The sequence below is a fragment of the Ursus arctos genome, chromosome X (assembly GCF_023065955.2).
Source record: "Ursus arctos isolate Adak ecotype North America chromosome X, UrsArc2.0, whole genome shotgun sequence".
Lineage (NCBI taxonomy): Eukaryota > Metazoa > Chordata > Mammalia > Carnivora > Ursidae > Ursus > Ursus arctos.
In genome coordinates, this window is record NC_079873.1 from 42,978,074 (window position 1) to 43,001,878 (window position 23,805).

The window sequence follows — 23,805 nt, forward strand, 5'->3', positions numbered from 1 at the left end:
AAGCCTCTCCAAACGAAGGAAAATAGCACTTCCGGTCACGCCATCGTTGTGTCGCGGCTTTCTTCTGCAAGGTGAGTGTAAAGAAGAGGGTGATAATTTTCACAACTGAGTCCCCAGACCCTCGGGGAAGCTTTCCTCCTCGCTTCTACATGGGGCGGAAAGAAGTTTTCATCCCCAGAGTACGTTGTGTGTAGGATGCTTCTGACGCTTAGGTTCCGGTCGCCTATCTTTTCTCCCCTACTCTGAAGATGGCAGGCCGTCATCCCCTCCCTTTTCTCTCTTGTAGTTCTTTCATCCCTGCTCATTCTTCACCTGTCCTCGTTATCCCAGATCTCTCCCTGACCGTTCTGAGCCTGGGTCAATCCCTCTATCACAGATTTTTTTCCTCCCTCTTACCTCCCACCTTGTTCTCTGCCCCCTTTTAGCCTAAAAACTTCTGCAACCCCTTTATCCCACTCTTCCTTTTCCTTCGACTCCAATACTTTACCTCCCTCCCTGCCCCACAAGCCTTCTGATCCCTCCTGCCCCCCTCCTGCAAAGGCCATTGAATTATATACTTGCCAAAACCAGGTGTGACTTCACTTTCTTGGTCAACGCCGTTTTTGTTCTTAAAAATAAGCAGCGGCAGAAATTTTAGCCCTTAGAGACGTAGGGTCTTGTTCAAATTATTATTGTTATTATTATTTATTATTATTATTTTTACTCTAAACAAAATGATACATCAGAAACTGCACTGATTTTTAACCCTCTACTCATGACATTAAAAAAAAATTGGCATAGAACTCAATCCACACTTTTTAAAGGTGCAGATATAGTGGGTTTTGCCTGTAACCTGTAATTTGTAATGGTGGAAGCTTTCCCATCTCCTTTAGAACTTCTCATGGAATAGAAATGGTTGACAGATATGACGTCCAATCACAAATTTATTTTTTCATATGAGTTACATTTATTATGCAGATCCTTTTCTGGTATCTGGTAGCAACATTGAACAGCAGGCCGGCAGATTTTTCAGACACAGTTTTCCTGGGAACTTTGCAAGTATTCTCTATTTGGTGCAAAAATGTATTTTTCTGTCCCATTCATCAGGTTTAATTTGTGTTGTGAGAACGTAAGTTAATCATAATTTATTATTCCAGTTTTTTACCCAAGAGAGGGGACATCATGATCATTAAACTTATGATGAGGGTCAGGGCTTTTCAGGCTCTAAAGAGGAATTTAACCAAGGATTTTCTTGAACAAGCAATTTATTCCTCTCCTCCTGTAACTACTGTGTTATACTTGCCAAAATAAGAGGTAACACTTTTTTTCTGGGCCAGGGATAATTTTCAGTTCTTTTAGAAAAAAATGAGGTGGAGATTTTCACGATACTAAAACACTTAGGAACTTTTTTGAAGGGTATTGCTGATGTCTCCATATTCTCTATTTAAGTCATAATTACACAGCATTTAAATGTCACACAGCTTCAGCCCAGTGTGCAACCATCATTTATTCATCCAAGAATTTTTTATTGAATAACTTTATGTGTCAGGCAGTGTTAAGCACTGAGGATACAACAGTGGAAAATAAAAAGTTTATTATACTGTAGTTGATAGACAGACAATAAATGAATATACAATAAATATGAATAGGTTGTGACAGGGAGGGGATGTACTATTTTAAATAGGATGGTTAGGAAGGCTTCCCTGATGTTGAGCAGAACCTAAAGGAAGTGAGGGCACAAACTGTACAGCTATTAGTGGGAAAAACAGGATATATCTATGTCGGTGTCTCTGTATTTGTTGTTCATTCAGCTTCCTACACACACACACACCCTTGCCCCTGGTCACTTTCCTGCATAGCTTTAATGCAGCACTCTGTATACTGAAATAACCTAATCCAGGCACATACATTTTCCATATTCTTTTTATCCTGGGCTAGCTTCTTGCTATCTTTAGGTATATTGTCAGTTACCAGCCCTGCTAGGAAGACATACCTTTATATCCATCCTCACTTCTCCCTCAGTCTGTTTATCTGTGGTACATTGTGTGCTGTCTTAGGGCGTATTTGCTTACCTCTCTCACTGCTCTTATCACTGTGTCTTCATGGTATGTTGCCCATAAATGTTTGGTGTGTTAAATTGGAAGAATTCAGTACTGGTCTGTCTGTACAGGCAACCTTTTAAATATAGTTGGTCCCTTAATGTTCAAAACCATCCTTTAAGGTCAGTATTATCATTGTCATTTTACTGATGATAAAACCAAGACTCAGAGGTAGATAGTAACTTACTGTTCGTGATGAGGTTCATGGAGGTGAGGTCTGTGAAACACTTAGTCCTGAGCAGATTCTCTTTGTCTTTTTGTCTCTCTTTTTCTGTTTATTAATGAGAAATAGAAAATATATGGATTATTTTATTATTTTATGAGACATAATCTGGGTATAGAAATTTCATTTAAAAAAATTTCCTTTCATAAGTCAAATTATATCAGGTACTTGTTAATGAATATTAAGAGCTGAGAGGCATGGTGGCTTTTTTTACTTGAACATTTTTTAGTTTAACAGGCATAAGTCGAAAGAAGAGTACAATGAATACTTTTATGCTCTGAACCTAGATTCAGCAGTTGTTAACTTTTGCCGTATTAGTTCACTTGTTCACTCACTTGCTCCTCTTAGCCATCCATCCATCCAGCCAGCCAGCCAGCCAGCCATTCATTTTTTTAATTAAAGTGTAATCGTTTATCTGTTTTCTGATCTATCTATTTTGGCTGAACCATTTGAGATTTGCAGGCATTATTTTTAAGTAAACTTAAATACAAACAGAAAGGAGCATGTATCATAAGTGTACAGCCCGAAGCACTTTCATAGTGTAAACACCTGTGTAACCAGCATCCAAATTAAGAAATAGAACATGATTAGCATCTCAAGGCCCTTGAATGTATCCCCTACAAGTCACATCTAAACTCCCATTAGTCACAGTCCTGGCTTCTATCATGGTATAATAATTTTGCCTATTTTTGGACTTTATAAAAATATGGTAGTATAGTATTTTTTGTGTGTGCCTGACTTCTTTGGCTTAAGATTTTGTTTTTAAGGGGTGCCTGGGTGGCTCAGTCAGTTAAGTGTCTGCCTTTAGCTCAGGTCCTGATCTCAGGGTCCTGGGATTTAGCCCTGTATAGCATCTGGCTCTCTGCTCTGCAGGGAGTCAGCTTCTCCCTCTCACTCTCCCTCTCTGCACGTGGGCTCTCAATCAAAAAAATAGAATCTTAAAAAAAAAAAAGATTTCGTTTTCGAGATTCATCCATATTATTGGGTGCAGTGGTAATTCCTTCATTCTCATTGCTATGTGAATATATCATAGCAGATGGACATTTTGTTTGTTTCCATTTTTGGCCTGTAAATAATACTGTGAACGATCTAGTACATGTCTTTTGGTGATATATGCACACATTTCTGTTGGGCATGTATCAAAGAGTAGAATTGCTGAATTAAAGATTATGTATATGATTAGCTTTAGTAGATAATATCAACTGGTTTTCCACAATGGTTGTACAGACACACCTCATTTTATTGCACTTTGCTTTATTGGACTTTGCAGATACCGTTTTTTAACAAATTGAAGGATTGTGGCTATCCTCAGTTGAGCAAATCCATCGGCACCATTTTTCCAACATCATTTGCTCGCTTGATGTCTCTGTGTTACATTTTGGTAATTCTTGCAATATTTCACACTTTTTCATTACTATTATATTTGTTAATGGTGATCTGTGATCAGTGATGATGACTCGCTGAAAGCTCAGATGATGGTTAGCATTTTTTAGCAATATTTTTAAATTACAGTATATACATTTTTAGACATAATGTTAATTGCATACTTAATAGACTACAGTATAGTGTAAACATAACTTTTGTATGCACTGGGAAACCAAAAAATTCTTTTCACTTTATTGTGGTATTCATTTTGATGCGGTGGTATGGAACCAAATCCACAATGTCTCTGAGGTGTGCCTGTACTATAAAACTCTTATAAATCTTTAAGAGTTCTACTTGCTCCAGTGTATTGTCAACGCTTGTCATTGTCTTTGCTTTTTTGCTTTTTAAGGGAAAAAAAAGCCATTCTAGTGGTTATGAATGGTATCTTATTGTGGTTTTAATTTGCAAATCTGATGATAAATGTGCATTTGTTCATATATTTGTAGGCCTGGATATCTTTTTATGAAATACCTGTTTAATCTTTGACCACTTTTTCCCTGGACTATCTTACTGATTTGTAGGAGATCTTTTTATATTAAGAATGTTAATATTTTGTTAGATATATTTATTGCAAATTTCAGTTTCTTGCATTCTCAGTTTCTTAATGGTGTCTTTTGATGAACTGAATATCTCAATTTTAATATTGTTCAGTTTCATAGTTTTTCCCCTTTATGGCTAGTGCTTGTTTTGTTAAGAAATCTTTGCCTTTCTCAAAGTCGTGAATACATTTTTCTATGTTGTGTTATTGTTTAATCTTTTCATTTGTATTCACAATTTATTTGAATTGATTTTGTGTATGATTTCAGTATGAGTAAAGCCCCCCCCTTTTTTCATATGTCAAAATGGACATTCAGAGGTGCCTGGGTGGCTCAGTCGGTTAAGTGTCTGCCTTTGGATCAGGTCATGATCCCAGGGTCTTGGGATTGAGCCCCACAATGGGCTCTGCTCAGTGGGAAGTCTGCTTCTCCCTCTCCATCTGCCCCTTCCCCTGCTCCTGCTCCTGCTCATGCATGTGTATGTGCATGCTCTTTCTCTCAAATAAATAAAACTTCTTAAAAAAAAAAAAGAAATGGACTTTCAGTCAGCCCATTATCACTTACTGAAAAGATCGTTCTTTCCCTTGTATAGAGTCATGTTTTTCATACATCAAATGACTAGATTATATATATGGGTTTGTTTCTGAATTCCGTTCTGCTTGGTTTTTCTATTCTTGTATAAGTACCACTGTCATAATTAACGTCATTTTATAATATACTTTATATATAGTTATTTAGTCCTACAGTTATGTTTTTTTTCTTCAGTAATGTCTGGTTATTCATGCATTTTAGAATCAGCTTGTCAGTTTCCACAAAAATGCTTCTTGGCATTTTGATTGAGATACTACTTAATAGATCAATTTGAGGGCATGCATCATGTCACTTTACCCCTAAATATCTCAGTGTTCATCTCTGAATATTAGGGACATTTTGTAAATAATTTAATTACCATGATGTCACCAAGAAAAATTAAAAATAATTTCCTAATATCATCTAATACCTAATCCATTTTCAAATTTCTTTTTTTTCCCCCAGTGAGCCTTTATAGCTGGTATTTCTTGTTTTAAAAAAAGAAGACAAGCACTGTTTACTAAGGTTCTATTTTTCATCAGGCAATGTATACATATTTAATCAAAACAAAGAGTAAAGATGTACATATTCTTCCATTTTATAGTAAAGGAAAGGAATCATACTTGGCTAAGAAACTTATTCAATCATAAAGCTTCAAAGGCTGTTCATATTCAAATGCATAGTTCTATAATATGAAATCCCATGCTCTTATCACTGTATCATATAATATACAAAAGAATAAAGGTAAAAATCAAATAATAAAGAGGTAGGGAGAGGAAGAAATCCTGCCGAGGGACCTATTAATTATAAAATGCAAAATATAGGTCTTATAGCTGGTTTTTAAAACCATCATCCAACCTAGATTAAAGTATATTTATATTTTTTGAGATTTTTTTTGTTATCCTTTTCTCTATTTTGTTGAACTTGTGGCTATTTATATATGTAGTACTTTTCAATCCATTGCAGTCATCATTTCTTCTGTTGCTCAAACTGTCCAGTTTGGAAGGAGCTAGTTGCAACCCCTGACATGCATTGTCTGCTTTTTTCATTTATTACTGAAATTTTCAAATATATTTAAAGTAGAAGATAGTAAAATAAAGAAGCATGTATTTTTCAGCTTCAACACTTAATACCATTTGAGGAGACCTTTTCTCCTCACCCACTTTTTTCACTGGGGTATTTTAAAGCAGTCCCAGATGTTATGTCATTACAGGTAAATAACTCACTGTACATCTCTCTTTTTTTTTAAAAGATCTTATTTATTTGAGAGGGAGAGAGTGTGAGAGCAAGCAAGAGCACAAGAGCAGGGGGAGGGAGAAGCAGATTCCCTGCTAAGCAGGGAGCCGACGCAGGGCTGGATCCCAGAATGCTGAGGTCATGATCTGCACCGAAGGCAGACACTTAAAACGACTGAGCCACCCAGGCACCCCACATCTCTAACTCTTAAGTGCATTATATTAAGTAACCACAAGCCCATTATACTTAATAAGATTAACAGTAATTCCTTATATTATCTAATGCCCCGTCCATATTCAAATTTCCATGATTGTCTTAAAGATGTCTTTTTAGGGGCAACTGGGTGGCTCAGTCAGTTAAGTGTCTCTTGATTTCTGCTCAGGTCATGATCTCAGGGTCGTGATACCAAGCTCTGTGTTGAGCTCGGCATTCTTTCTCTCCCTCTTCCTCTGCCCCTCCCCCACCACATGTGTGTGTGCTCTCTCTCTCTGTCTTTCTCAAGTAAATAAATCTTTAAAAAAAGTATTAATAAAAAAGATGTCTTTTTGTAGTTGCTTTGTTAAGTCTATATCTAAACAAGGGCCACTTTATTGCCGTTAGATATTTTTCTTTAAGTCTCTTTTCCTGACCATCTGTAGTCACCCCCCCACATTTTAAAGACCAGTGGTTTATTAGAGAAACTAAGTTACTTATCCTGTCAATGAACGGATTTAGATGATTGCTTCCTTGAGGTGTTATTCAGTTTGTTTTCCCATCTGCATGTTTCTGTTCACTGGCATTTAGAACTAGAGGATTGATTAGATTCAGTTTCAGTTATTTTTTTTAAAGATTTTACTTATTTATTAGAGAGATAGAGGTCATAAGCGGGGGCGGGAGGAAGGGTAGAGGGAGAAGCAGACTTCCCGCTGAGTTGGGAGCCTGCCATGGGGCTTGAGCCCATGATGCTAGGACAGACAGACGCTTAACTGATGAACCACCCAGGCATCCCTTCAATTATTTTTTAAGGGAAAAAATCGTTGCAGGTAGTGATACGCACTTTCCATTGTATTTCATCGTATCTGGTTTAACATTTTAACTGATTCTGGGGTTGATTTGTGTTTCAGGTTTTGTCAGCCTGATCTCTCCATTGTAGCATCTCCTATCAACCTTTCTCCTGTTGATTTTAGCAGCTATTGAAGATAATTGTCTAAATTCATTATTTCAGTAGTAGTTGAAAAAGAGTGGTCTAATTTTATCAATCCTTCTGCATTTATTAGCTGAAATTATTTTATAAAAAGACCTTTTCTTTTTTTTTTTAAAGATTTTATTTATTTATTTGACAGAGAGAGAGACAGCCAGCGAGAGAGGGACGCTTAACGACTGAGCCACCCATGTGCCCCTAAAACAGACCTTTTCTTTATCAGCTTTTTTTGGGTCCCAAAATATATTTTATAAAAAGAAAGTCAGGGTGAATGCCTTTTTTCATTTATCGGAGTAATGGGTTGGTTTCCTAGGGGCTTTCATTGTTTTCTTTAATATCATTAGGAATTTGTGGATTTTTATGTATTTTATTATATGTATCCACTGTGATTTATTTTTGATGTTCAAACTGTGTCATCATAGAAATTAGACTTTTCTGTTTGGCTCCTGTATTCTTTACATGATCTCATTAGATCTTGACTTCCTTTCTTTCTTTTTTTTTTTTTAATTTAAATTTTAGTTAGTTAACATACAGCACAATATTGGTTTCTGGAGTAGAATTCAGTGATTCATCATTTACGTACAACACCCAGTGCTCATCACATCACAGTAAGTGCCCTCTTTAATACCCATCACCCATCTAGCCCTTCCTTGCTTTTTGACATAAGATACTTTAGGTTCATTATGTACATTCTGTGCCCCCATCCTGGAATCAGCCATTTTGTTAGGAGGCATGTATTTCAGTAGGGATTGGTACTTAGAAAGCAAGATGTGTGTGCTCAGGGGATTATTACTATTTTCTTAGTCATGCTACGTGACCTTTTGTTATGCCTTTTTCCTCACTATTTTGAGTACAAGTGAATGACTCCACCAGCATTCCATTGAAAATTAAGCTAAGCATGGCTTTCATTTGTTTATGTAGTCATTCATTCAGTAAAAGTTTAGAGACCACACTACCTTGTATCTGGTCTTACGCTGGGTACAGAGGACTTGTAAAGCTAAGCCTGACTGGTTTCCTGTTCTTTTTTTTTTTTTAAAGATTTTATTTATTTATTTGACAGAGAGAGACAGCCAGCGAGAGAGGGAACACAAGCAGGGGGAGTGGGAGAGGAAGAAGCAGGCTCCCAGCGGAGGAGCCTGATGTGGGGCTCGATCCCAGAACGCCAGTATCACGCCCTGAGCCGAAGGCAGACGCTTAATGACTGTGCTACCCAGACGCCCCTGGTTTCCTGTTCTTGATGAAGATTCATTATAGTGGGGGTATGAGTAAATGAACAGACAGTGTCTAAAGAGTATGATGAGTACTGTGGTGGGTATAGGCAAGTGGCGGCAAGTGATAGACTGTGGGGGAGCACAGAAGGGGCATCTGCAAATGCTTTGGAAAGGAAGATAATGTTTGATATTGGATGAATAGAGGAAGTATGAAGGCCGAAAAGTTAGGAAAGGTGTTCCAGTCAGAAAACTGGAAGAACTGTGGAGGGATCTTGATATATTCAAAGAAAGGCATATGTGTAGTTGATTATAACTGGAACATAAGTTTTATGTAGAGGAGGAGAAATGAAACTGGAGACATAGATAGGGGACAGGATGTTGAGAGCCCCAAAAGTTAGGTCAGAGAACTAGGATTTCATTCTGAAGCTTATGAAGAAGAAATAATGGAATTGTCCTAAGTGGATGAGATACACAGTTCTCTTTGTGATGTACTGATGGTGCACTGGGTGGGGGAAGGAGAATGAGACAGTAGGAGACTGATAAGGAGAGAGGTGTAGTGGTCTGGGAGAGAGACAGTGTCATGTTACACTCCACCCTATATGTGTGTGTGGTGTATGGGAGAGTCATGTGTGTGTGTATTACATATAATCTATTATAACACATAATATATGTATATAAACATAGGGTGCAGTGTAACATGACATTTTATATATATGTATAATATATACGTGATATATATTATATGTATATAAGATAGCTCTATGCATACACATGTACATAGTGTTGCATGTCTGTAATTCTGTATGTGCATAAATATCCAGGGGCCGTCTCATTGCAACAAGTCTAAAATAGAGAATATTTCAGTGAAAAAACACTGCCCAAGGACAGCTGAAGAGTGGAAAAGGACTAACAAACACTCCCTCCTTGACCAAACCTGAGTCATGCTCCTTGGAGCCCTCTTTTCAACTAGATCTCATCTTTGGGCATTGTCTTTGACCTATCTAGTCCAGTTTTAGAAAGAGTCATGCTGAATCAACTTAATGAGACCCCTCCCTGCCCCTTAATACATGATCATCCTGGTCTTCCTTCAACAAGAATTCTAAGTCTGTTTAGCAAGAATTCCCCTATTCTTGGTGTCTCTTCTTAATTTTCTATCTACTGACCCCCCCCCATCACTGCCCAGATCTACTCCTTGGCTATAGATTCCCAGCTGTCTTTACTGTATTCAGAGTGGAGTCCATTTTCTCTTTGCTATTGCAGTAGTCTTGATGCCTATCGCAATAGTCCTTTTAATCTTATCATTTTAACAAGTGTCAGGATAATTTTTTTCTTTAACAGACCCCACGAGAACTTTTGCTTATTGTGTTCTTTCTCTTCAAAGCTCCACCAGTTGACAGTGAGGCCCAGTTGTGCATCCTTGAGTAATCTGAGAATTCCTCTTCCTCCTCTTCTTCATGGGATTTAATGGTATAAGGAGGAGTGAGATTGCTCAGCTTCTCCCAGACTGTTGGAATGTAGCCTTAACAGTTATCTCTAGGAGAGTGGAATGATAATTAAAGATACTTATCTCCTTTTATGTGTTTCTGTGTGCCAGGCACTGTTGTATACTAATGAACATATATTGCATTTGTCTTTCAAGACTACTATCTTAAACTTTTTAAAAATATAAAATGTGAAATACCTGTACATGGTTATATAAGATGTAGACTGAGAGGGTTCTGTTACATTAGGGATTTAGGGAAAACCAGGGCAGTGATTATGTATGGATCAGTGTTAGTGAAGGCTGATGTGCAGAGGACTAATAATATAATTGGTGAAAGTGTTGATGAAATGAGTGTAGACTTTCATGTCAAAGATCTTGTCTGTGAAAAGTGGAATTGATAATAGGTGGTACATGTATATTTTTAGGATGAGAGATTCGAACGTGTTTATAATGTTCTGCAGGGGAGGAGCTGATAAAAACAGAGGTTGAAAATAATAGGAGAGAACGGGGATAACTGGCGAAGCAAAATGTGGAAAAGATATGTAGAGAACATACGAAGTACTGGCCACGAACAAGAGAAGGGACATCACTTCTGACACTGGTATTAAGGAGAGTCAGAAAGGGATGTTTTTAATTTTTACGGTTTTGGAAAAGCAAGAAATAGGGAGAGCTTCTTTCTTGGTGCCCTTTTATTCCCTGTGAATAAGGTAGTAAGGGCATTCTGGAGTGTGAGAGGGGATGGCCAGGGGCCAGAGGAAAGACAAGGAAACTTGCAACCATCTTTAGGAAATGAAAGAACATTGATGGGCAGTAATGAACACCTATCTAGGTTGGAAATGAAGTGTTTGTAGTTTTGTCTTTTATTTCTAGGTACGTTCAACTGCCAAGAAGTAGGAGCAAAGAAGGCAAACATTGGGTTTGATTTTAGACTGTGAATGTGGTGGTGGTGATTGTGGGTGGTGGAAGGTTTGAGGGGCTAATAAATAAGTTGTTGAGGTTACTGATGGGATTTGTTCAGGTTATAGACCATGGGATCTAGTTTCATCAGGGAAGAGTATATTCTTAGGAAGATTCTGTGGATCCAGAGAAAGAGAAGTTGTGTGAATATGTGCATGGGTGTGGGAGAACTTGTATAAAAATTTCAAAGCTCAAAAGAGTAGAAGTAACAAGGTGATATGGCAGACAAGAAATGGTGGTCAGAGTAGGTTATTGGAGCTTAAGAGTTCAGAGGAAAAGTAGTTCTGGATGATGAGTGAGTTGGAGTAGAGGAGGTCAAGGAACTGAAGCTGGGGTGATGGACAAGTTAGCCATGAGATATCAAAGATACTGCAGAAGATAAAAGGTGATAAAAAGAGTGGAGAGGAAGATGAAGAAGATGCTATATTTTGTAGAAGGGGTTAGTATAGCTGTGAGACAGATGGCATTGAAAATCAAAGGAGCAGAGATTTTCACAGCAGGGAGATGATTTAGGGAATGGAAGCAGCAGTTGCCAACATGAGTTGTTGCCCTTAACCAGTTTAGCAGCAGATTCCTTGGATGGCCCTGGCTTTGTTTGTCTCAGTTTTGTCTTTGCCCTTTTTGGTGGGGGGCAATAACCAGGGTTAGGGCCAAGAAAGGACTGGTGGTCTTGAATGTAAGGAGAGCTAAGATAGCATTCTATATTGATTTCTATTTTTGGAGGGACTTAACTGCCCTTAGCTACTTTAGGGTAGGACCCTGGCTTGCCCAGGTGTGTGTTTCCAAAAATCCTATTGCAAATGGATATGTTAGCCAGTCCCCATACTTTTTATAGAGAGAGGTAGGTGCTTTTTATATAATATCATTCATCATCTCAGAAAGGTTGAGAACACATACTTTAAGGGAATTCCATAGGAAGGCCCTGGATTCTTCCTTTTTTAAAAAATATTTTTAGATTGTGCAATATAACAAAAATACCAAAAGTTCTGTAAAATGTAAATGTACACTAAGCTGAATAATTATAAAGTAAACACCCATAAAAGAACCTTCCAGAACCAAAAATAGAACATTGGAAATTATTCAGAAGCCTCCGCTCGTAATCTTCTCTCTCCCCCAGAGGTAACCATTTATCCTGACTTGACTTTTGTGGTTATTACTTATTTGCCCGTTTGTATAGACACGTGCACGCATATACACCTATTTATACATTTTACTGTTTATGGACATTTGGATTACCTTCTATTTTTGGCTGTTGTGACTAGTGCTGCTAAGAATATTCTTGTACACCTGTTGCATATGTGCATGAGTTTCTCTAAGATATATATCTGGCAGAGGGATTACTTGGTAATAGTATGTGCATCCCTTCAACTTTATTAGATAATGGAAAGTGGATCGCCACAAGAATTGTACCAGTTTTGACTATGAAATGTATGTGGATTTATACCTTGGTTTTTTTCTCCTCCACAGTTTTGAGGCCAGAGAACTATGGCTTGGAGATGACCCAGGGGTAGCCAGGACCTGTGATTTGCTGTGGATACGGGGGACTTGATTACTGTTTCACATTTCTCCTGGAACAATTGCACTTAACTGCTTCAGGGGGCTTCCACAGGAGAACCTTGGTTTGGTCCCATCTTTCCCAGAATCTTAAGGCCCAAGAATTGGGCTCCAGAATTGAGTGTGGTTGCCCAGCCTCTGAGGGCATTTGAGAATGAAGGAGGCTGCATTATTATCCTGCAATGCAAACAGTTGATTTTAGCAATTAGCCAGGAGTTCTGTAGGGGGGCTCTGAGTCAGTTGTCTCTTTTTCAGACTCAAGGGTCAAGAATCAGAACCAGGAAGTTAATAACCAGCATCTGTGGATGGCCGAGTGTAAAGACTAGTGTAGTGGCTTAGATGACCCTGTGTCTTTGGAGGGTCCTTGAACAACTGTCTTTAGCCAGCTCCCTCCTTGTCCCTTTCTTTCCCAGAGTCTGTCCTTTAGGGAGCCCTTGCACAGGGCCAGGAGGGCCCTGGCTTTTTTATTTCTTCCCCAGAGTTTCAAGGTTTTATAGAAGTACACTTGTAGTGATTAAAAAATGAGTTTATTAACTTTCAGAAAATTGACAAAATGTTCTATATGAAGATGTGAAATATTATACATGTGTATTATTGATTTTTTATTTTAAAACAAATAATGGAATAATAAATAATTCCAAACTTTAATTGCAATTAGTATTTAATGTACCTTTTGGATGTGACTATAGTTTTTAGTTATTTCACAAAAATTAATATATTAGCATATTAGTTCACTCTTTCTTTACATTTTACTACTGTTATTATTTTTGCTTTCTCTGTACATGTTGAGAATTTGAATTTTCAAGAAAAGTCATTGAAAACAGTGGCATGTTTGTTGTAGCTCTTCACTTGATATCCTTTCATCCTTTGGCTGCTGTTTTTGTCAAACTGTTTAATGCCTAACTATAGCCCCTCACATATTCGCAAGGCAAAGATATTCTAGAAAATGTGTTATCTTTATTATCGGTTGGACACGACATTAACCCTGTTAGCTTTTACGTGTTGTGCTCTGCTCTATATTACATGGCAACCCGCCTGAGGATGTCCATCTCACAGATATTGCTTGAATGGTATGTTATGCACAGGTTTGGCATACCAGTATGCTGTGGTTTACTAGTTGGGAATGTTGGGACCAGAGGTGTGGAAGAATCAGCAGGCTTATGAGAAAACTAGCTCATCTATGGCTAGGTGAAGGGATGTTCTAAAAATCACTGAAGGGTGTACGTAAGCTTATTTTTCAAGAATGGGGATTCTAGAGGTCACAAAGGAAAGATTCCAGGTGGAAAGGAGCACAGTGAACCGATAGCTTCAGGGGGAGATGGGCATAGCTTGCTACTTTTCATTCCCTCTATTTGTTTTGGTTATCAGGAAAATATTTTCCCAGGGCACTGGCAGACAAGTGTGAATGAACAAAGGGGGAAGTCATAGAAGGTGAGAGGGGAAACATACACAGTCTAAGAATGTCAGAAGTGCTAGGATACCAGTGGGAAAGAGAGTGGAAACCTTAAAAAAGTCAGATACACCATTAATTAATCAAGTAAGGAAAAATGGAGTGATCTAGACTCTGCTGGATAATGAGGACACAATTAAATTAGGTGTATTTTCTACTGAGTCTGGTGGATGAGATAGACACAGACATTGCAACAGGGAGTGCTATGATGGAGGGGAGACCAGGGTGTGGTACTGTCAAAAGAAACATGGAGGAGGGCCTCTAACCCATCCTAGAGGCTCAGTGAAGGCCTCCTGGAAGGCACCAGGTTGAGAACTTAATTTTGCATAGAAGTAGCCATTATTCTGGCAATGGATGAGAATCGTCTGAGGGTGGGGACCAGAGAGCAGGTATATCGTAGCTGCCCGGTTAGCCATTTAGTCTTGAACTTGGGAAGTACCTGAAGAAATGGACAGTTGAGAGGCTACTCTGGTTTAGTAGAGCTAGGGAAAAGGGGTCAAGTAGAAGTGAATCATTTCATAAATGGTTAAATTTATGATGCAGTTTTAATAACCTTAGCCCTCATGAAAGAGTAGCCTCTTCTGTTTTCCTCACTATGCCATGAAATGATAATCATTTTCCATATATGTGTTTTTCATCTTGTTTAAGGAATTCTTTCTTACCTTGATTTCATAAAGGTATTCTACTATATTCTCCTATAAAACTTTTATAATTTTCTTTTCACAGTTAGTTTCCAGTTGGAATTTATTTTTGTGTATTGTATGACGTAGAGAACTTACTTTTTTTTTTTTTCCGGAATGATTTATCTGTGGTTCTGGGATTATTTACCGAATAGTCTGTTCATTGTCCACAGATTTATAATGCTGTCTCTATCATATACCAAGTTTTTGTAATAGATGTATATGTCTGCTTTTAGGCTTCCTATTCTGTTCCATTGTTCTATTTGTCTGTATCTATACTAGTCCTACATTGTTAATTACTATAGCTTTGTAATGCATCTTAATATTTGGTAGGGAAAGGCTCCTTCCTTATTCCTCTTCCTCAAAAATATATTTTTGCCCTTTACTTTTCCATATGAATTTTAAGGTAAGTTTAACATGGTCTATAAGAAACATTGAAATTTTGATTAGAACTTGTTTCTGTTTATAGGTTTATAGATTTTGTTGCATCTTTACAACAATGAATACGGTTCATCCCGCCTTTTGTCTAGGTATTTTTAATGTCTTTGGAAAAAAGTTTTATAGTTTTCTCCGTAAGGGTTTCATGCATATTTTGTTAGACATATTTCTGTGTACCTGATAAGTTTTTATTGTCCTCGCTGATCTTTTTTAAATTATGTTTTGTAACTGATTGTGGCTGGTGTATGGGAGTGCTTGATTCTGGTGCATTGTTCTTACTTTGCTTACCTCTTTTTCTAGATCCAGTTGTTTATAGGTTTTGTTGTGTTTTTATATAAACTTTATATAAAACATACTTAAAGGTATGTAAATCATAACTGTACAGCTCATTGAATTATCACGAAGTATTTTTGGCTTGTTAGTGTAATTTGTGAATAATTGTAATTTTTCCCCTTGCAGCCCTTGTACCTCCAAATATTGATATCATTCTGTATAAAATAAAATAGAATTTCTTTTCTTAAACTATTTTCACTGAAGCGTTTCTGAGGCTTCATGCTCTACATAGTGGTGTTTGATATGTAAATACTTTTGAAGTTATCAAAGAAAGGACATTACCTTTACTTGGAAATTCCAACAGAACTTAATAAAAGAGCTTGCAGGGTAGTGATATTTCAGATAATTGACAGTAGTCCAGGATTTGGTGTTCAGCATTTGTGAAATGCTGAAATGAAACTTGGTGAAAAACAAATATATACAAATTAATGTACTGAGACTAAGATAGATATAGAAAGAAAAACACACCCATCCTACAGTAATACATACTTTCTAGTGACCAGAACAGTCAGGTCCTTTCTCCAGAGCACGTCAGTTCCCACATTGGGATACTTGGGAAATCAAACTAAGAAAACAGCTTGTTGCTTACTGTGAGCATGGAATTAAAGCAAAGAAGGCAGAGAATCTCACAAGCATGGGGTCTTTTGTGCAGCTGTGAATCATTTGAGGAATGCGTTTGAATGCTCTACCCTCTCTTCATCACACTCCAAGCAGTTTGAGGGGCAGCAAGATGTAGTGGAAAAATACTGGGTTTTGTTGACAGTTGACAGGGACTTGAATCCTAGCTCTTTGCGTATTGATCTTAGGCAAGTTAGTTCTCAGAGTTTCATTTTTCTCACTGGCGGAGTAGAAATCATGACACTGCTAATTTAAAAGAAATATATTTTTTCAAATTATTTGCTGTATCCTGCAGAATTACGGGTTTAGATTTGATAATCCATGCCTGTGGGTGAAGAGGAAAGTGCCAATGATCCTTTCTAATTTGTTAGAATGATCTTAAAGTATTAATCCGTTTCCAAATACAGAGATTGCAGAGACAACTTTATCACTAGGTGGTATTAGCTTCCTCTTGCTGCTGTAATACATTTTGACAAATATAAATAATAAACACATATATTATCTTACAATTCTGGAGGTCAGCAGTCCTAAAAATCAAGGTGTTGGCAGGCTTGAGCTCCCTCCAGAAGCTCTCAGGGAGAATATATTCTCTTGCTTTTTTCAGCTTCTAGAGATCACCTGCGTTCCTTTTCATTCATGGTCCTTTTCTCTCTCTACAGATCACCAGTATAGCATCTTCACCTTCTCTGACTCTGACTCTCTACTTCCACTGTTATATCTCCGTCTCTGACTTTGGTCCTTCTGTTTCTTATAAGGACTCTTGTAATTACGTGGAGCCCACCGGTAATCCGGGATAACTTTTTCATCTTAAGATCCTTGATCACTTACGCAAAGTCCCATTTGCCATGTAAAGTAACATATTCACAGGATCAGGACATCTTGGGAAGGCTATTATTCTGTCTGTTACACCAGGTTAATGAGTTAACAAACAAGATACCTAGTTAGAATTACATATTTCTTTTGTAGGTTATTTTCATAGGTTATTTTCATCAATTTCTAAAGTTGTGGGAGTCCTACAAAATGTCTTTCTTTAAATAGTACTTCCAAGGAAAGATTTGTATTAACAGAGAATAGAACTACTTGGTAACAGTTATGATTATTCATAAGTCTCCATATTGTAAGAGAGAACTAGATTGACATTCTTTTTTTTTTATTTTAATGTTTTTTTATTATGTTAGTCACCATACAGTACATCCCTGGTTTCTGATGTAAAGTTCGATGATTCATTAGTTGTAGATTGACATTCTTGTTAAAATTTCTCAATTTAACATCTTTTAAATTTAGATTTTTTGAGATAAGTGTGAAGCAAGATGGTTTCTACCCCTCCACAGCTCGAGGGAAGAGTACAGAGCCTTCATCTCTCTTTGAGTTTCCTTTTGTTGATTGTGAAGATTTGTATTTGTAAAGTTAGGCTTTGGAATTCCATTAGCTAATTTTAAGTAGAAAACAGGTCTGGAGCCAATTTTGCTTGTGGAAATGGAGAGGAAATGGAGAAAGGGCTGAAAAGAACTTTATTATCAATGAAATTCTGTATTCTGTGCCTTGTAAAGTAGTTGTTCAGATTCAGTGTGATCACTTTACAAGGCCCTGACACCTTAGTGAATGAGAGCAGTTTGAGTCTTTAATACTCTTTTCCGTACTTTCCACCTTTTTGTTTCCTTGTGCTGTACTCTAATAATTTTTACAAATTATTTTCTTAATCTGTTGATTAATGCAATCCCTTGGGTTTTTCATTTGAGGCACTGTTTTTTTTTCTTCCAAATTTCGATTAGGTTTAATTGTGATATATACCATGTATTATAATTTCCTGATGCTTGGAAATACCTTCAAGTTTGTTATTTACTTCTTTATGTGTAGTAAAATAATTATCTTATAGTTTGTGTTTGCTAACCCCAGTGTTAAGTCTTTCCTGTTACCAGCTGATCCTGCTGTTTTGGCTTCTTTAGATAAATTCAAGGCTCAAGGATCCCTAGGCCAAGTCATGTAATTCAGCCTGAGCATCAGAATGACCTGCTTCCACTCATCAAACCCCTGAGAGGGTAGCCTGGTATAGTTCTAGACTTTAATTTGTTTCTTTTGCCTTCAAAACAACCGAAATGAAAGTTAAAATTTTTTTGGAATGGACAAATGCCCTCAGGGCAGAAATTGCCTCCTTGCTTATCTGTTTCTCTAGATTCCCCTTTTCCCCTGCTGTTTCCTTGATGTTTCTGTATTTTTATTGCCCTGTACTTTTATTGTTTTTAAGTAGATGTTATTTCTTTGTCATCAAGATTTTGTTTTGTTTTGTTTTCAGCATGAGGGTTTGTCCAAACAACCTTGTGGGCAATAACCAGAATTAGGAAATTTTCCTACAACTCTTTCCTATGCTTTCTTTGGGATTAGGTTCAGGCTCAGAGCTTCTCATTACCTTGTGGGTTTTCTTTTCTTTATTTTATAGACGAAACATCCAGTGTTTAGAAGAGTAAAGATACTTGCCCAAGGTCACCTAGCAAGTAAGTAATAATATTGGTTTTGAGCCCAGCTCTGTCTAGTCCTGAAGCCTGTGTGCTTAACCAGTTCAGTGCACTGCATCCTTTGGATTCTGTTGTTTTTTTGTTCTGGAATATGGAACATCTTTCTTCTAGGAGGAGAGTAAATGTTGCATTGTGTTTCTCTTACTAAGTTTTCATCCCTCAAGATCAGCACCCTCTCTCTTGTTCCTGGGGATTACATGCATTTCTATGCCTCTTTCAGAAGATCTATGCCTGTTTCTGAGACATCCTAATAAATAAGAGACCCTCTTCTACATCTACCCTGTGCCTTTCAGAACTGAATTTAGGGACAGTCAGTACCCCAGCTTTAACCACAAGGTTTTATTTTCTTTTCACCTGCAGGATTTTCCACCTCGAAAGACCAAAATGCATTCCCAGCTGAATTTGGAAAGAGCTAAGGACAAAGGGATCCAAGAAGAAATTCTCTCAGGTGAACGAAGACAGGAGAATGAGACAGGTAGGAGCTCGAGAATTTATAGTTTGGTTAGTGTTAAGATAGTTTTGGAATTTTGGTTGGCGAATGCCCACAGGGCACCTTGACATGGTGGAAAACACAGGAGCCTTGGAGCCACACACATTTGAATTGACACTCAGTTCCCTTACTTATTAACTCTAAAATACTGGGTCAATCAGTTCTCTTCTCTGGCATCAGTTTCTTCATTTATATAACTTGAATAATAATACCTATCTCTCAAGGTTTCCATGTGAAATATAGGAAATATATTTTGGTAAAGTGTTTGCGCTTGGTACATGCTTACTAAAGAATTGTAGTATTATTATAATTCTTGTTGCAACTGTAGGGGCAGAAAAATGTTCCCTTCTTTTTTTTTCTAGATGGACTATTACATGTATTTATTATCTGTTTGCATTTCTTTTTTGTGAATGGTTTACTCATGTTCCTTGCCTGTTTCTGTATTTGGGTCTGTCATTTAGTTGTTAAGATTTTGGCTAAGAATAGTATCTACTTCAAAGAGGGAAATTTCAGAAAAAGTCAAAATTCTAAAGAATGTTAGAGATCCAGAATCCAAGGCCAATTCATCATAGTCTCTGCTGTGGAGAAGACTTGGCATGTGATGACATAGGCTGCAAGAAAGCTTAGCAGGGAAGGATATAACATACTCCCTTCTCTGCAGAAATCTGTTGTGGGCACAATACTGCCACTTTCAAAAAATAATTCTACCAAAGAGAAAGACTGAGTACATTAAGGAAAGACTGAGCTAGATGTTTTTATATGAGGAAAACCTTTAGGAGAAAGGTATGGTTTATTTTTTAATTTAAATTCAATTAATTAACATGTACTGTATTATAAATTTCAGAGGTAGAGTTCAGTGATTCATCAGTCTTAAATAATACCCAGTGCTCATTACATCATGTGCCCTCCTTAATGTCCATCACCCAGGGATGGAGTAATGGGTAACAGAGGTATAGTTTATAGGACCATAACTGTGCAAAGGTTTTAGAATTTGTGAGACACTAGAAAATTTCCAATGGGGAGAAGCCCTACATGTATGATTAATGTCTAAAAGCCTTTTGTTGGTGTTCAGGGTCGATGCCTCAGAGTACTCATAGTAGAGGGAAACCCTATGAAGGTAACGAATATAGAAATTTCTGTCGTGATGCTGAGCTTATTTGACATCTGAGGACTCACACCTGAGAACTTATTAATTCATATGGCTATGAAAACATGGAGAGGCCTTCAGGCAGAATTTAATTTCTCTTTCAACACCAGAGATTTCATAGGGTAGGAAAACTTTTCCAATGTGAGAGAAATTGCAGTGGGTAATCAAGCTTTCTCAGTCATAATGAAAATGCAGAGAGAAACCCTATGAATGTATTGACTATGGGAAAGACTTCAGAACAAGTTCAGACTTTTTAAAAGTTTTTTAAAAATTTTGTATTTGATTTTAAAGATTTTATTTATTTATTTGATCGGGGGGGCGGAGAATAAGCAAGAGGAGCAGCAGCCGGAGAGGGAGAAGCAGGCTCTCTGCTGAGCAGGGAGCCTGACGCAGGGCTCAATCCCAGGACCCTGGGATCATGACCTGAGTTGAAGACAGACGCTTAACTGACTGAGCCACCCAGGCACCCCTAGACTTTCTTTTAGTGTAAGAGAGTTCATAGGGGAGAAAACTCTATGTTCGCAATGCCTGTGGGAAGGCTTGCAGATCCAGTTCAAACCTTGCTAAGCATGAAAGAATTGACAGTGCAAAGAAACCTTATGGTGTGTAATGAATGTGGGAAAGGGATTTTGGTGATATCAGTCAGAAAATTTATAACGGAGATGGAAAGAGATCCTTGTTTATCATCTGTAAATTCATAGTGGAGAGAAATTGTACCCGTAATGAATAAGCCTTCATTTAGAGGCTAAGATTTTTTTATATATATATCTTTTTTTAAATAATTTTCTTAGTAACATGTAATGTATTATTTGTTTCAGGGGTCCAGGTCTGTGATTCATCAGTCTTACACAAGTCACAGCACTCACCATAGCACATACCCTCCCCAATCTCCATCACCCAGCCACTCCATCCCTCCCACCCCCCTCCACTCCAGCAACCCTCAGGTTGTTTCCTGAGATTAAGAGCCTCTTATGGTTTGTTCCCTCTCTGGTTTCCTCTTGTTTCATTTTTTCCTCTCTTCCTCTATGGTGCTCTGCCTCGTTTCTCAAATTCCATGTATCAGTGAGATCATATGATAATTGTCTTTCTCTGATTGACTTATTTGGCTTTAGCATAATACCCTCTAGTTCCATCCACATTGTTGCAAATGGCACGATTTCATTTTTTGATGGCTGCATAATATTCCAGCGTGTGTGTGTGTGTGTGTGTATACACCACATCTTCTTCTTCTTTTTTTTTTAAATGACTTTTTATTATATTGTGTTAGTCACCGTACAGTACATCACGGGTTCCGATGTTAAGTTCGATGCTTCATTAGTTGCGTATAACACCCAGTGCACCATGCAATACGTGCCCTCCTTACTACCCATCACCAGTCTATCCCAATCCCCCACCCCCCTCCCCTCTCAGGCCCTCAGTTTGTTTCTCATAGTCCATAGTCTCTCATGTTTCATTCCCCCTTCTGATTACCCCCCCTTCTTTATCCCTTTCTTCCCCTACCGATCATCCTAGTTCTTATGTTCCATAGATGAGAGAAATCATATGATAATTGTCTTTCTCTGCTTGACTTATTTCACTTAGCATTATCTCCTCCAGTGCCGTCCATGTTGTAGCAAATGTTGAGAATTCGTTCTTTCTGATAGCTGAGTAATACTCCATTGTATATATGTACCACAGCTTCTTAATCCATTCATCTGTTGAAGGGCATCTCGGCTCCTTCCACGATTTAGCTATTGTGGACAATGCTGCTATGAACATTGGGGTGCATATGGCCCTTCTCTTCACTACGTCTGTATCTTTGGGGTAAACACCCAGTAGTGCAATGGCTGGATCATAGGGTAGCTCAATTTTTAACTTTTTAAGGGACCTCCACACTGTTTTCCAGAGTGGCTGTACCAACTTGCATTCCCACCAACAATGTAGGAGGGATCCCCTTTCTCCACATCCTCTCCAACAATTGTTGTCTCTTGCCTTGTCTATTTTTGCAATTCTAACTGGTGTAAGGTGGTATCTCAGTGTGGTTTTGATTTGAATTTCCCTGATGGCTAATGATTTTGAACATTTTTTCATGTGTCTGTTAGCCATTTGTATGTCTTCATTGGAAAAGTGTCTGTTCATATCTTCTGCCCATTTTTTGATTTGTTTATTTGTTTCTCGTGTATTGAGTTTGAGAAGTTCTTTGTAGATCTTGGATACCAGTCCTTTATCTGTAGTGTCCTTTGCAAATATATTCTCCCAACCGTGGGCTGCCTTTTAGTTTTTCTGACTGTTTCCTTGGCTGCGCAGAAGCTTTTTATCTTGATGAAGTCCCACAAGTTCATTTTATCTTTTGTTTCTCTTGCCTTTGGAGATGTGTCATGAAAAAGGTTGCTTTGGCCGATGTCGTAGAGGTTGCTGCCTATGTTCTCCTCTAGAATTTTGATGGATTCCTGTCTCACATCGAGGTCTTTCATCCATTTGGAGATTATTTTTGTGTATGGTGTGAGAGAGTGGTCAAGTTTCATTCTTTTGCATGTAGCTGTCCAATTTTCCCAGCACCATTTATTGAAGAGACTGTCTTTTTCCCACCGGATGTTTTTTCCTGCTTTATCAATGATTAGTTGCCCAAAGAGCTGAGGGTCCATTTCTGGGTTCCTATTCTGTACCATTGGTCTATGTGTCTGTTTTTGTGCCAGTACCATGCTGTCTTTGTGATCACAGCATTGTAGTACAGCTCGAAATCCAGCATTGTGATGCCCCCAGCATTGTTTTTCCTTTTCAACAGTTCCTTGGCGATTCGAGGCCTTTTCTGGTTCCAAACAAATTTAAGGACTGTTTGTTCCAGTTCTTTGAAAAATGTCCTCGGTATTTTGATTGGCATAGCATTGAAAGTGTAGATTGCTCTGGGTAGCATGGACATTTTAACTATGTTAATTCTACCGATCCATGAGCATGGAATATTTTTCCATCTTTTTATGTCTTCCTCAATGTCTTTCAAGAGTGATTTATAGTTTCTAGAATATAGGTCCCTTACGTCTCTGGTTAAGTTAATTCCAAGATAACATATGGTTTTTCATGCTATTGTAAATGGGATGGATTCCCTAATTTCTCTTTCTTCGGTCTCGTGATTCGTGTATAGAAATGCAACTGATTTCTGAGCATTGATTTTGTATCCCGCCCATTACTGAATTGCTCTATAATTTCTAATAGTTTGGGAGTGGCTTCTTTTGGGTTTTCCATATAGAGTATCATGTCATCTGCAAAGAGAGACATTTTGACTTCTTTGCCGATTTGAATACCTTTGATCCCTTTTTGTCGTCTGATTGCTGTTGCAAGGACTTCTAGTACTATGTTGAATAATAGTGGCGAGAGTGGGCATCCTTGTCGTGTTCCTGATCTTAAGGGAAAGGCTTCCAGCTTTTCCCCATTGAGAATAATATTTGCAGTAGGCTTTTCATAGATGGCTTTTATGAGATTGAGAAATGTACCCTCTATTCCTACACTCTGAAGGGTTTTAATCAGGAAAGGATGCTGTATTTTGTCAAATGCTTTTTCTGCATCAGTTGAGAGGATCATATGGTTCCTGAGTCTTTTCTTGTTGATATGATGTATCACGCTGATTGATTTGCGAATATTGAACCACGTTTGCATCCCAGGTATGAATCCCACTTGATCGTGATGGATAATCCTTTTAATGTACTGTT

General features: G+C 37.8%; 1 protein-coding gene across 6 annotated transcripts in view; it reads left to right on the forward strand.

Annotated features, from left to right (window-relative positions):
* The window catches only part of MAGED1 (MAGE family member D1), a 63,933-nt gene continuing 40,128 nt past the window's right edge, over positions 1–23,805 (forward strand). Inside the window, exons 1-5 of one of the 6 annotated variants that reach the window (XM_057311561.1) lie at positions 11–71; positions 7,768–7,856; positions 17,919–18,019; positions 18,410–18,464; positions 18,846–18,960. In XM_057311561.1, the coding sequence (XP_057167544.1) occupies positions 18,870–18,960 (91 nt within the window). In that variant the 5' untranslated portion in view covers positions 11–71; positions 7,768–7,856; positions 17,919–18,019; positions 18,410–18,464; positions 18,846–18,869. Of the gene's footprint in view, positions 72–7,767; positions 7,857–17,918; positions 18,020–18,409; positions 18,465–18,845; positions 18,961–23,805 lie in introns of those variants that run through there. The other 5 variants (XM_026490443.4, XM_057311556.1, XM_044380776.3 and 2 more) reach the window with 5 other exon arrangements.